Source organism: Esox lucius, chromosome 22, assembly GCF_011004845.1.
Source record: "Esox lucius isolate fEsoLuc1 chromosome 22, fEsoLuc1.pri, whole genome shotgun sequence".
In the NCBI taxonomy this organism is placed as follows: Eukaryota; Metazoa; Chordata; class Actinopteri; order Esociformes; family Esocidae; genus Esox; species Esox lucius.
Window position 1 is genome coordinate 11209022 of NC_047590.1, and position 13934 is coordinate 11222955.

The following is a 13934-nucleotide window of genomic DNA, read 5'->3' on the forward strand; positions in this document are numbered from 1 at the left end:
GTGGGCTTTAGAAAGACACGGACAAAAAGACAGCAAGAAACAGACAGATAAAACCAGACCAAGAAAGGAACAGAGAGAGAGAAGAGTATACTGAAAGACCGAAGAGATTCAATATTTTCTAAAAGTGGCTAATATGAGTTTCAAACCATAAAATATATACAGCTCCGGGAAAAATGAAGAGACCACTGCACCTTTCTCTTTCCTTTCCAAAAAAAGTCAAAAAGGAAGGTTTTGAGTGAGGAACAGAAGGGATAAAATTAATAGGCCACTGCAAATTGAACGCTTCTGTTCCTCACTCAAAACGTTCCTTTTCAACGTTTTTGGAAAGGAAAGAAAAAGGTGCAGTGGTCTCTTCATTTTTTCCAGAGCTGTATATGTGTGTGAATATTTTCCTTGTCATTACGATTGTTGCTATAATATCTTTAAATTGCTATAAGACCGATCCTCCTATTGGTTTGATTATTATTATGACCTTACTGTCATTAGTCTGATCCGTCAGTTAATGCATCTTTTGACAATGTAAGTAACCTATCCTTCAACTTTAACAACATCTATTGAACTGAAACAGACAGACAGAGATAGAAAGTGAGAAGGACAAAGAAGGACCAGATATTCAGTGTGTGTGTGTTTGTTTGTGCGAAAGTGTGTTTACCTTGAGGTGGGTGTGTGTGTGTGTTTGTGAACGTGTGTTTACCTTGAGGTAAGTGTGTGTGTGTGTGTGTGTGTTTGTGCGAACGTGTGTTTACCTTGAGGTGAGTGTGTGTGTGTGTCTGGCTCGGTACTCCTGGGGCTGCTCCGTAGTTGTTGCCTTCGTTCTGGCTTCTTCCCTCCCGGACTGTTAGCTCCACCCATTGACCCCAATGACCCCGGCGTAGCAACGTGGCTCTTTCCACTGCAGCCAATCAAATACATTCAAACTTTATTGACAAACACTGCATGAAAATCATCAAATTGGAATATACAATGATAACAGACCCATGCTAAAAGACAGACTGAAATAGTTGCCATGTGTTTCAGCAATATTCACCCTTTGAAAACATTTGGCTAAAGTCTAATACCTGATTTGTACCATTAAGGCTGGATAGAAGTTGATAACCAGGGACTAACTACCAACTAGTCCATACCCAGTATATTACTATAGAGCCTGTCTCTCCACACCTGTAGAAAGTCTGCTATTAGTACCTAGTCCTAGCTGGTCTCTTAATTATTCACTAACCAGTACTGTACCACCCTCTAAATAATAATGTAATTACTGTCTAACTAGGATTATTCACACTACTGTATTAAGTCTCTAAGTTGTACTCCAACCAGACAAACAGTACTAAAACTATTGTAATTAGTATAACTAGTATTCTAAATACTCAAGTTAATCTCTAACTAGTATTACAACTAATTGCACTTGTTTCTAGTTTTTAACTAGAATTCTAACTAGCCTAAGTTATCAGTTAGATTTTTTTCTAATCAGGATACTTGCAACAACCCTGTTTCAATTTTTTTTTGGATGCTGCGTAAAATGTAAATAAAAACAGAATGCAATGATGTCCAATTCATTTATCCCTATATTTAACTGAAAATAGAACAAAGACAATATATCAAATGCTGAAACTGAGAAATTGTATTGTTTTTGGAATAATATATGCCCATGTTTACCAGTGTTGCATCACCTCTTTGTTTAACAATACATTTTAAGGTTTTGGGAACTGAGGATTGCTGTACTGTAGAAAGTGAAATGTATTCCCATTCTTGTTGATATAGGATTTCAGCTGCTAAACAGTTTGGGGTCTCCTTTGTCTTATTTTTCCTTTCATAATGCGCCAAATGTTTTCAGTAGATGACAGGTCTGGACTGCGGACAGGCCAGTTTAGCACCCGGACTCTTTTACTATCGAGCTATGCTGTTGTAATATATGCAGAATGTGGTTTGTCATAGTCTTGCTGAAATAAGCAAGGCCTTCTCTGAAAAAGACGTTGTCTGGATGGCAGTATATGTTGCTCCCAAACCTGTATATATTGTTCAGAATTAATGGTGCCTTCACAGAAGTGCAAGTCACCTGTGCCATGTGCACTAATGCACCCCCAGACCATCACGGATGCTGGCTTTTGCACTGTGCGCTGATAAGAAGCCGGATGGTCCCTCTCCTCTTTAGTCTGGAGGACGCAGCGTCCATGACTCCCCAAAATAATTTCAAATTGTGATTCGTTAGACCAAAGGACAGTTTTCGATTTTGCCTCAGTCCATCTTAAATTAGCTCGGTCCCACAGAAGGCAGCAGTGTTTCTGGATCTTGTATATACACAGTGGATATAAAAAGTCTACACACCCCTGTTAAAATTCCAGGTTTTTGTGAAAGAATGAAACAAAGATAAATAATTTTCCTGACATTTTCTTAGTTGGATCTCAGAGCAAAAGCCAGGGTCCGCAGAGAGCTTCCAAAGCATCAGAGGGATCTCATTGTTGAAAGATATCAGTCAGGAGAAGGGTACAAAATAATTTCCAAAGCATTAGATATACCATGGAACACAGTGAAGACAGTCATCATCAAGTGGAGAAAATATGGCACAAGAGAGAAATTACCGAGAACTGGATGTCCTTCCAAAATTGATGAAAAGACGAGAAGAAAATTGGTCAGGGAGGCTTCCAAGAGGCCTACAGTGACATTAAAGTAACTGCAGGAATTTCTGGCAAGTTCTGGCTGTTTGCTACATGTGACAACAATCTCCCATATTCTTCATATGAATGGGCTATGGGGTAGGGTGGCAAGACTGAAGCAATTTCTTACAAAGAAAGACATCCAAGCCCGGCTGAAGTTTGCAAAAACAAACATCAAGTCCCCCAAAATCACGTGGGAAAATGTGTTATGGTCTGATGAAAACAAGGTTGAACTTTTTGGCCATAATTCCAAAAGGTATGTTTGGCGCAAAAACAACACTGTACATCACCCAAAGAACACCATACCCACAGTGAAGTATGGTGGTGGCAGCATCATGCTTTGAGGCTGTTTTCCTTCAGCTGGAGCCGGGGCCTTAGTCAGGGTGAACGGAATTGTGAACAGTCCCAAATACCAGGCAATTTTGGTACAAAACCTTCAGGGGTCTGTTAGAAAGCTGAAGATGAAGAGGAAGTTCACCTTTCAGCAAGACAACGACCCAAAGCACACATCCAAATCCACAAAAGCATGGCTTCACCAAAAGAAGATTAACATTTTGGAATGTCCCAGCCAGAGCCCAGACCTGAATCCAATTGAACATCTGTGGGTTGATCTGAAGAGGGCTGTGCACAGGAGATGTCCTCGCAATCTGACAGATTTGGAGAGCTTTGGCAAAGAAGACTGGGCAAATATTGCCACGTCAAGATGTGCCATGCTAATAGAGTCCTACCAAAAAAGACTGAGGGCTGGAATAAAATCAAAAGGTGCTTCAACAAAGTATTAGTTTAAGTTTTGGTGGATATTAGGATTTGTTCTGGTGGACACGATTGCTACACGGTTCTCTCGTCTTTTCACTTGACAAAAAATTCACCTGTATTGATAGTTATTGGATCAATGTCATTCACAAATGGCTAATAAGCTGTTAAAACGGCCAGTGGCAAAAGCCATACAGTTCATAGATGCTATTTGTGGTGGTGGTAAACTTAATAACAAACATTACTCAGTTTAACACAATGCTTAATGGTGTCTAGCGAAATATTCAAACTTTGCGTGATGTTAACGGGTGACAACTTTTTTGAAACGTGTTGCTGACACAAAATTCGGCGTGGACATATATTTTTCAAGAAACAATAAAATGTCTCAGTTTCAACATTTGATATTCTGTCTTTGTAATATTTTCCACTGAATATTATATTAGATTCAACTTTATTGTCATTTAACAAGCACAGTACAATGAAATGCAGTATATAGGGAATATAGGGTTTAAATGATTTGCACATCATTGCATTCTGTTTATATTTACATTTTACACAGGGTCCCAACATGTTTGGAAATGGGGTCGTAGTATAATTGATCTGTAACTAGTCTGCTAACTGCTATTCTAATAAGCCTGACTAGTATCCATGCTAGTCTAACCAGTGGTCATACTAGTCATACCATCTAACGTATCCTGACCAGTATTTGACTCAGTCTGAGGGGATGATGTCTGACCTGTACCCATTGTGGGTGGGAGCCAGAGTCTTGTACAGGGAGGAGGGAGGAGAGTTGAGCCTGTTCTGTCTCTCCAGCTGCCTCTGCTCCTTTATCTTCTTAGGCTGAGGCTTGTTGTAGTTCTCCTCTCTACCTATGTAGCTAGACATGCCGTAGACTGGGATGATCTCTGGAAGATGGACAGAGGGATGGGAGAGGTGTGGGGTGGAACGAGGGGACAACCGAGAGGAACAGAGACCAGAGAGGGAGAGAGGAGACGGAGAATTAGAACAGAGATGGAGAGAGGGAGGTAGAACAGAAAGGGAGGGAGAGAGGTTGGGATGACCAGAGCGGGAGGAGAGGGAAAGAGGAGAGCGAGAGGGCGTTGCAGAATTTCTATACGAGGGAGGTATATTATTTCTGTATGTTTGTCTTTGTAGTATGTGTATGTAACAGGCTATAGACAGACCTACCTTCTCCATACATGGGTGGGAGATGGTGTTGGAAGTACTGGTGGGAGGCCAGGTCCCCGGGACTCACCGGCGGGTAGAAGGAGTGAGAGTTGTGGATGTAGTGGGGATGGGTGAGGTAGGGGGGGAGGTGGTGCGAGGGGGAGAGAGCAGGGGAGTACGAGGGGGGGTAACATTCTGGTGACTGGGGAGTGACGACCACACGACGCACTCCTGTGTTGTCTTCTAACACCTGAGAGGGGGCGGGGGGGGGGGAGGATAAGAGAGGAGGGGGCGGGGGGGGGGGGGGGGGGGGAAGGTGAGAGGATAAGAGAGGAGGGGGCGGGGGGGGTTGGGGGAGGTGAGAGGATAAGAGAGGAGGGGGCGGGGGGGGGGGGGGAGGTGAGAGGATAAGAGAGGAGGGGTCGGGGGAGGGGAGGTGAGAGGATAAGAGAGGAGGGGGCGGGGGGGGGGAGGGGAGGTGAGAGGATGAGAGAGGAGGGGTCGGGGGAGGGGAGGTGAGAGGAGAAAAGGGCATAGCGGAGGGGAGGAGGGGAGGAGAGGAGCTCTTAGCGTAACTGTAGAATTCCCTGTGGGACCTCCACAAACCCTGGACACACAGGACTCCATTAAGTCCAACAGTAGTCTGTAAACAGAGACACTAAACATGCTATGGGTTTGAACTCACTCCAGTTTAACACTTTGGCTGTAAACACTTGCATGCACACACACTCACACATATACACCCCCCCCCACACACACACACACACACACACACACACACACACGCACACACATTCCAATCTATTCACACACATTCCAATCTATGAGCAAACACGCACTCCCCCCTGAGGGAGTTGCTTCCAAGTATTGCAGGGGCACAACACACACGCACAGTGTGAAAAACAGACATGTTTATGTGGTAACAAAGCTGAAGTCCCACCAGAGACACACTGGCAGAAGGATCTCTCTCTCTCTCCATACCCCTCTCGTTCTTCCCGTCCTTCCCCGTCTCTCTCCATCAACCTTTCTCTCTCTCTTTTTCATCCACTGTTCTCTCCCTCTCTCTCTCTCTCTCTCTCTCCCTCTCTCTCTCTCTCTCGCTCCCTCTCTCTCCATCCCCTTCTCCCTACGCAGATGTTTATGTAAGAGTGACATGGTTTCCCGCTCTCAGTTGGCTTAGTGGCCCCCCCAAACACACACACACACACCCATCAACCCACACACACAGTCAACGGCCGAGCTGCTATCAACACAAACCCAGTCCCCTAAAACAACATGCCCTGCAATAATCAACACATTCCTGTACTCTGGCGGATTTGAGAGCATGTTTATCACACACACTCACTCGCTCACACAAAAACACACACACACGTTACCTGGGAGATGTATCCAGGGGGAACGTGAATGGGAGGGATTGATCCATTAGGAGACATCATCGGGACCTCAGCAGGACCTGAAAGGCAGATCAGGCTGTCAGTCACTGTTCCTCTCTCTCTTTGACACACAGACACACAGCCTCTCGGTCTCTCTTAAGCACACTCTCATAGACAAACACTCTCTCTTACATACACACAAACGTTAACAAATTATCTCTGGTGTAATTCAATACGAATGTGGAGTGCTTTATCGGCACAGAGGAAAGTGGTTTGCCAGAGCAAGTGGAAAGTAAGGAACACAGAAAAACAATAAAATAAATAACAAAAGTGGAGAAATATATCTGACATTTTTTGTTAAACATTACACACACAAAGGTATCAATAGGATAAAGGAATATACAATATTTTACTATAAGTATAACAACTATACTGTAACATTGTGCAAATGATTTAAGAATGAATGAAAGGGGACAATTTATAGAATAATAAATATTGATAATGTTTGCAATGTTGGTACTTCACTGGTTGCCAGTTGTCTCATTTCAATAGGTCACAAAATAGGACATTGCTGTATTTTGCATAAAAGATAAGGGACTTCAAAAATGTTATCTCTAATGTGTTCATACACTTGGCAGGGAATTTGGAAGTGCAGCTTCGTTTCCACCTGATTTTTGTTTTGGGCAGTGTGAACAGCCTGTATACAGTATCTCTCACACGAACACACAGGGTAATGAGAACGTCATGCCCCCCCCCCCCTCTCTGACACAACCCTGTCTCTGCCCCACCACCCATTGACCCCACCCCCTCACTCTGTCTCTGACCGGACCCCCTCTCTGACCCCCCCCCCCCCACACACACACACTCTGCCCAACCCCCTCACTCTGGTAAAGTCATTGGTATCCCATAGAGAAGGCTGTAGACACGTCTGGGTTCACTGTAAATCATACTGCGCACGCACGCACGCACCTAGTGAGAAGGTAAAACGAACACAGTTAGAGGACCCTTCTCTCTCCTCTGTACCTCCTCTGCTGTTCTCCCTCTTTCTCCTCTCTACCTCCCTTCTCCCACTCCACTCCTGTCCTGGGAATATGAAGGTCTTCACTGAGCGGAAAACACACATTTGCGCGCGCGCGCAAATCCATGCGCACACAACAGGCCCGCACAAAGTCACACAGGCAAATGCCCAATGACGCACAGGAACTAACACTCACACACCCAAATGCAAACGCACGTGCACACAAACACACAAACGTGCGTGGATATGTAGGTACACAGACGTGTGTTTAGATAGTGTCTGCAGCCTCTATACTCTTCGCTCCACAAACAGCAGCGTTCCTACACTCAAACACACAGAGAGGAGCACAGTGTTCCCATCCGGGCCCCCTATGCTGGACCCAAAAGGCCCAAACCCCCCCCCCCTCCAAAAACAAGACGTTCTTTGTCCCCCCCAATCCTTTACACACACACACAAACACACACATGCACACCAACACACGCAAACCAACACGCACACTAACACACTCACGCACACCAACACACACGCACGCACACCAACACACACAGGCAAACCAACACGCACAATAACACCAAGACACACACCAACACACACATGCACGCCAACCCACACACGCAAACCAACACGCACACTAACACACTCACGCACACCAACACACACACGCAAACCAAAACGCACGTTAACACCAACACACACACCAACACACACATGCACGCCAACCCACACACACAAACCAACATGCACATTAACACACACACACACACACACACACACACCAAAACACACACATACACCAACACACACAAAGATGGTAGACACTGGCCTTTAAGTGTAGCATGGCTTTGTACATTGGGAACATGTTTGTGCTGATCACACCATTATAGTAATGGGCCATATTCTGTCAACATAAAGAAAGGTTTCCCTGAGTTTCAGAGTAATTTCTACATCACCAAACACCTGCAACAACTGACTTCAGATGTCTTTCTGGTATCCCTTTGAAACCATATGGGGGGGGGGGGGTCACTGTTTAAATGCTTATGATCAGGATGAGCTGGCCATTCATTGGTCTATGATCAGGATGAGCTGGCCATTCATTGGTCTATGATCAGGATGAGCTGGCCATTCATTGGTCTATGATCAGGATGAGCTGGCCATTCATTGGTCTATGATCAGGATGAGCTGGCCATTCATTGGTCTATGATCAGGATGAGCTGGCCATTCATTGGTCTATGATCAGGATGAGCTGGCCATTCATTGGTCTATGATCAGGATGAGCTGGACCCTTCATTGGACCACTTGAATGCATATTCAAAATGGATGTTATAAGCTCACAGCAGTGGACAAATGAAATCCCACAGAGGTCTGAAAGGTCCCTTCCAACCGGGCTGGACGCTGGATGTTGTGCTGGCCTGAATGCATTGCCAGCACAGGAAACCTGGAATTCACTAGTTCTCACCTAAGTCAGCACAAAGGCCACTGACGCTGAAAGTAGGAGGTTGCTGTCTATGCTCATTTTGAAGAAAACACAGCTGAATAGAAAACTGGGAGGAAGGTTTGGACAAAGTTCACCTCCCAAAGCAGGAGAGATGCATCACTCACACTCTACAGCTCAGCGTTAAAGATAACCTCAACAGAGCTTCTTAAGCCCAAAACAGCAGTCGTGTCTCCTGCCACAGTCTTCAACCAGCCTCCGACACAAGGTGGACCTCTCCAAAATGTGTTGCCCGGTTATTAACAGTTTGACAGAGAGCCAAGGTATCCAAGCCCAAGTTGGTTGTCCTGGCTGATGCTGTGGACATCCTAACCCCATAACGAGTTGTCACTGGTTCAGTGCAAGGATCGATGAGTGGAAAAAACCCAGCCAGAATTCCTCAGTCTGGGATTTGAACATTTTGGCCTTTTGTCCTCCCTTTCAAGACTACAATGTAAAGCATGGGCTGGTTATCGTTACAAAGGTGAAATACTGGAGACCTAAAAGCTAAATGTTATAATTATTTTAAACTTAATTTGAAAGTACGTTCACAACTAGAAGTGACGGTCGATATCAGGACCCTCCACCCCACAAAGCTTAGCTTACTTCAAATTCCTAGGAATGATTGTCTCCCGCTTTCTCGAGTGAGAGAGAATACACCAGCATTTCTGAAGAACGCACACCAGCGGCTCCACATCTTGCATCAACTGAAAACATCCTAAACCTCCCAGTCTATCCCGACCTGGCTCTACATAAAACATCCTAAACCTCCCAGTCTATCCCGACCTGGCTCTAAATAAAACATCCTAAACCTCCCAGTCTATCCAGACCTGGCTCTAAATAAAACATCCTAAACCTCCCAGTCTATCAAGACCTGGCTCTACATAAAACATCCTAAACCTCCCAGTCTATCCAGACCTGGCTCTACATAAAACATCCTTAACCTCCCAGTCTATCCAGACCTGGCTCTACATAAAACATCCTAAACCTCCCAGTCTATCCAGACCTGGCTCTACATAAAACATCCTTAACCTCCCAGTCTATCCAGACCTGGCTCTACATAAAACATCCTAAACCTCCCAGTCTATCCAGACCTGGCTCTACATAAAACATCCTAAACCTCCCAGTCTATCCAGACCTGGCTCAACATAAAACATCCTAAACCTCCCAGTCTATCAAGACCTGGCTCTACATAAAACATCCTTAACCTCCCAGTCTATCCAGACCTGGCTCTACATAAAACATCCTAAACCTCCCAGTCTATCAAGACCTGGCTCTACATAAAACATCCTAAACCTCCCAGTCTATCCCGACCTGGTTGTACATACCAACGGTGCGTCCTCGCCTCCTCCACCACCATCCGCGTTGGCTACGTGTCTGCTTGTTGCAGGGGTACAGTCCACAGAAAGGGTCACTGTGACTCTGGGATTTAAGGAAGCATTCGGAGATCATTGCTGACCCTGTTCTCACCCCGGTCACCCGCTGTTGTAAACAATTGTCCTCCGGCAGGCGTAGGGCAGGCAGGCACTAGAGGTCAATCGTAACCAAAACAATCCTGCCAATTGAACAGTTTCATTCTCCCATGCTGTTAGCATCAGTTAGCGGCCCTCTGCCCCAGAAAGACAAATAAGACCAAGTTACACCACAAGACATCTCCTGAGAACTTCTAATTTAATAGCTACACCATAATACTCTGAAAACTAAACCAATCAAGATAAATGTATATCCAGAGACCACTGCACCTTTTTCAAAAAAAAAAGTTGAAAAAGGAAAGTTTTGAGTGGGGAACAGAAGCGTTCAATTTGAAATGGTCTCTTAATTTTAACCCTTCTGTTCCTCACTCAAAACCTTCCTTTTCGACTTTTTATGGAAAAGGAAGAAAAAGGTGCAGTGGTCTCTTAATTTATTCCGGAGCTGTATTGTGTACATCGAACTGTGCATCTGTGAACTTAGTGTGTATCATATTGTGTAGCGTACTGTACACAAATGTTCTCCGAAGTACATGTTCTGCAGTCCGTCCCTACTGTTTATAATGTTCCTATTGGGTTAATGTTAATCGGCCAAAATCATGAGGGGAATGGAGAGGTGTTGTCAGTATGGATCTCCCCCTCCCTCTAAATATCTTACTCTCTCCTTTCTCTCTCCCACTCTGCCCTATCCTCTTCTCTGCTTCCGTCCGTGGGATGTGAGGTCAAGTTTGAGGTTGTTTCCTGTCTTGATTCTGACATCACCACCCTGACAGGAAGTAGAATACAATCTGTCACAGTCAAGTTATTCCCCTAGCAACCACATGGCAACCGTTACATCATCTAGCTCGGCATCAACTGTAGTAAGCACACACCCAGATACACACAACCAGACACAAGTCACGGACTCTCGTGATCTTATACACACCAACAGGAGATGATGCAACATTTCATCAGATGTTTCTCATGATACCAGCTGTCCAGAACAGCTGCTCATGGACTCACACAAACACACAGGAACAGTGCCATAGACTGTTTCATTATCATGTTAGATGTTATTGGGTGACAAACGGTGTTCTGTTCCACCTGATCTTGGAGATAGACCAGCAAAAGTTTGGGTTAATTCAATCAACCCCACACTAAAAAACTGCAAATATCCTGTATTGGCTACTACAGCATTTGGGGTTGTCAAGGACGATCTGTCCTCTGAATGTAGCCAATCAGCACTGGTAAGAGTAACACCGTAAGACAGATGTGGAACCTGCCAGATGCAAAAACGTTCTCTCCCTCCCTCCGTTTCCCACCCATGTCGGTGGTCCTTTTCCTCTCTATCTACCGTTCTTCCTCCCCATCTCCCCTTGTCCCCCACTCCTTGTCTTGTCACCCGTGTGTCTCTCTTTTTCTTATTCCTTCTCTCTTCCAGCACATATGGTCACCACATTGAGGAAACAAAGAGGCTCCTGGGAAACTGTGTGTGTGTTTGGGGCGGTACTATCAGACGAAAAAGGATTCTGTTTGTAAGATGACCTACATACAGCCAACCAGGCGCAGATGGAAAGCTCAAACACACACAAAAACACACCCCAAAACACACACGAAAAACACACACACACACACCCAGTCAGACACACAGAAACATCCGTCCAGATCCAGCAGATGGCAGCTGCATTCTCTCTGATGGGATCTCTTCTCTGTGCGTGTGTGTGTGTGTGTGTGTGTGTGTGTCTCTAACGTGGCACAGACTAGATATTATGAAAGTGTTCAACAGGGTGTGTGCATGTGTGTGTGTGTGTGTGTGTGTGTGTGTGTGTGTGTTATCAAGGTAATGTTATCTCTCCAGAGCCTTTGGAGCCGACGCTCTTACTACAGTCCACATAGACAAGACAAACTACTCCCTGTGCTCACACACTTTGACAGATCCTAAAATCCAGTTGAATGAAAGAGTGAGACCAGAGAAAGACATGGTTGGAAAATGCTGTAGGGGGGCGGCCCGTCAAACAGCTGAGATCCTGGGTCTGGGACGCAGGGAGAGACACGTCCCGGATCTGGGACGCAGGGAGAGACCTCGGACACCAGACACAAACACGCACGTTTCAAACCCTCGATTTAGATCGACGAATAAAACGTGCTGAAAGCATCGACACACGAGGATACAGACAGCATGTTGTTCTCCGCACAGCAAGGCAGCAGAAAAAGACTTGCAGGAGCTACTTGCCAGCTTCTATCCTTTTCTCTAATCCAGAACTGCAAACTAAAGGCCATGTACTGTCAGATCTCTGTTCAGATGTGACAGAACTTCAAAACTTCGTCAGCAGAGGCCTGCTTTGTGTGTAGGTAAAATGAACAGTCATAAATGAGAATCACGCCTGACCAGATCCAAAAGTAATTTCCTACAGACCATCTTCCTGAAGCCCAGGGAGTTGTCCTCTGTGTTTGTGGCCAATGGGACATTCTTTCAGTTAGAGGGAGGCTCTTTTAAACTCCCTGACCATTGCTCATGGTCACTCTAACATGTTCCACAGGTGGGTCAGTCTGGTGGAAGAGTAAATCCACTCAACATGTGGGATGTAACCTGTGGTTTGTGTGTATAAGCGCAGTCACATTCACTTTTTTGTTGTTCTTTTCCCTCAAAACCTCCAGTGGGACGCACACATTAGCAAACAGATGTTGAATCTATTGTACGGTCACCTAAAAAAACATCTTCCAGCTTCATCAGTACGGGAAGAAGTAAAATGACGGACAAGCTTTTGGACGTGCTCACCCTACTAGCAGCAACAATTAACATATATCAAAGATATCTGTATGTTCGGGGATGAGAGGACATTCTGACTGATCCATGAATTCCAGAGAAGTCAGCTGTCCAAACTTTAATACAAACTATGGTGAGACAGACTGAGACAGACAGAGATAGACAGATAGATACAGGAATATAGAGAGACAGTGATGCAGACAGAGAGTCTGAGAGAGACACAGAGAAACAGTGACAGGGACAGAAATAGAAAGGACACTTATTCAACATCTATCCATTCCACCAGTGCAGTTAACCCTGAATAGCCCTTAACCCTAACCCTTAACCCTGAATAGCCCATAACAATCTAACCCTTAACCCTGAATAGATCATAACCCTAAACCTTAACCCTTAACAGCCCGTAACCCTAACCCTTAAATTATCAGCACAGCTACAACAATCTGTAAAAGGCAATGTTACTGCAGGGATAAACCATCCGTCCTTTCCTTTTGTTAATGCAGAATTAACACTGGCCAAGAAATAGAAAAACATGCATAGAATTAGGCTAGTGTTAGCCTAGCCAGACGTCCAGACTGCCCTCTTCCTTCCTCTCCTCTGCCCAGCCCAGGGCTGTGTTTGCTGGGGTGACCTAGTTCAGCTGCTGGGTCTTATCCAACGACGCTAACGTCACGTCTGGAACAAGGCTACACTACCATTACCATAATACTCACACACACCGGCGCACATCTACACGCACCCCCAGACACAGACATACACACACACCCAGACACAAACATATACAACCTCACACACTCGCAGACAGTGACACACACAGAAACAGAGTACACACACCTAAACACGCACCAAGACACACACACAGCCAGAAACACACACTTATTTGCAAATCAGTATGCATTGTCTGAACTGAACTGAAGAGGAGAGAGATGCGTTACTCTGTCAAAGAGATGATACAGAGATACATTCTGCCTATGAGGCACATATACTGCTGCAGCATGAATTCATATCCAGCCATCGTTTTTTCAGCAATGTTTTTTTCGTTTTTTCCTCTGTTATTCAACACGGAACTATATAAATGGGAAAAAGAAAAAGGAAGACATAAAAACACGGCTACCCACAGAGCGGAATTGTGGTCACTGATTATCAGGGAACAGGAAGGCAGAGACGCACTTAATATTAGTATTACGCAGATAATACTCAGGGAGAGTATGTCATCTTAACATGCAAACAGTAGTGAAGTGGCCCAAAAAGGTCATGTACTTTTATAATCTTCTACCAGCACAGCCAGAAGA

General features: G+C 45.0%; 1 protein-coding gene across 1 annotated transcript in view; it reads right to left on the reverse strand.

Annotated features, from left to right (window-relative positions):
- The window catches only part of fndc3ba (fibronectin type III domain containing 3Ba), a 74184-nt gene that overhangs the window by 32177 nt on the left and 28073 nt on the right, over positions 1–13934 (reverse strand). The window contains exons 4-7 of the mRNA XM_034289660.1: positions 5945–6021; positions 4590–4818; positions 4138–4306; positions 747–892 (exon numbers count right to left, since the gene is read on the reverse strand). Of these exons, the coding sequence (XP_034145551.1) occupies positions 747–892; positions 4138–4306; positions 4590–4818; positions 5945–6021 (621 nt within the window). The remainder of the gene's footprint in view (positions 1–746; positions 893–4137; positions 4307–4589; positions 4819–5944; positions 6022–13934) is intronic.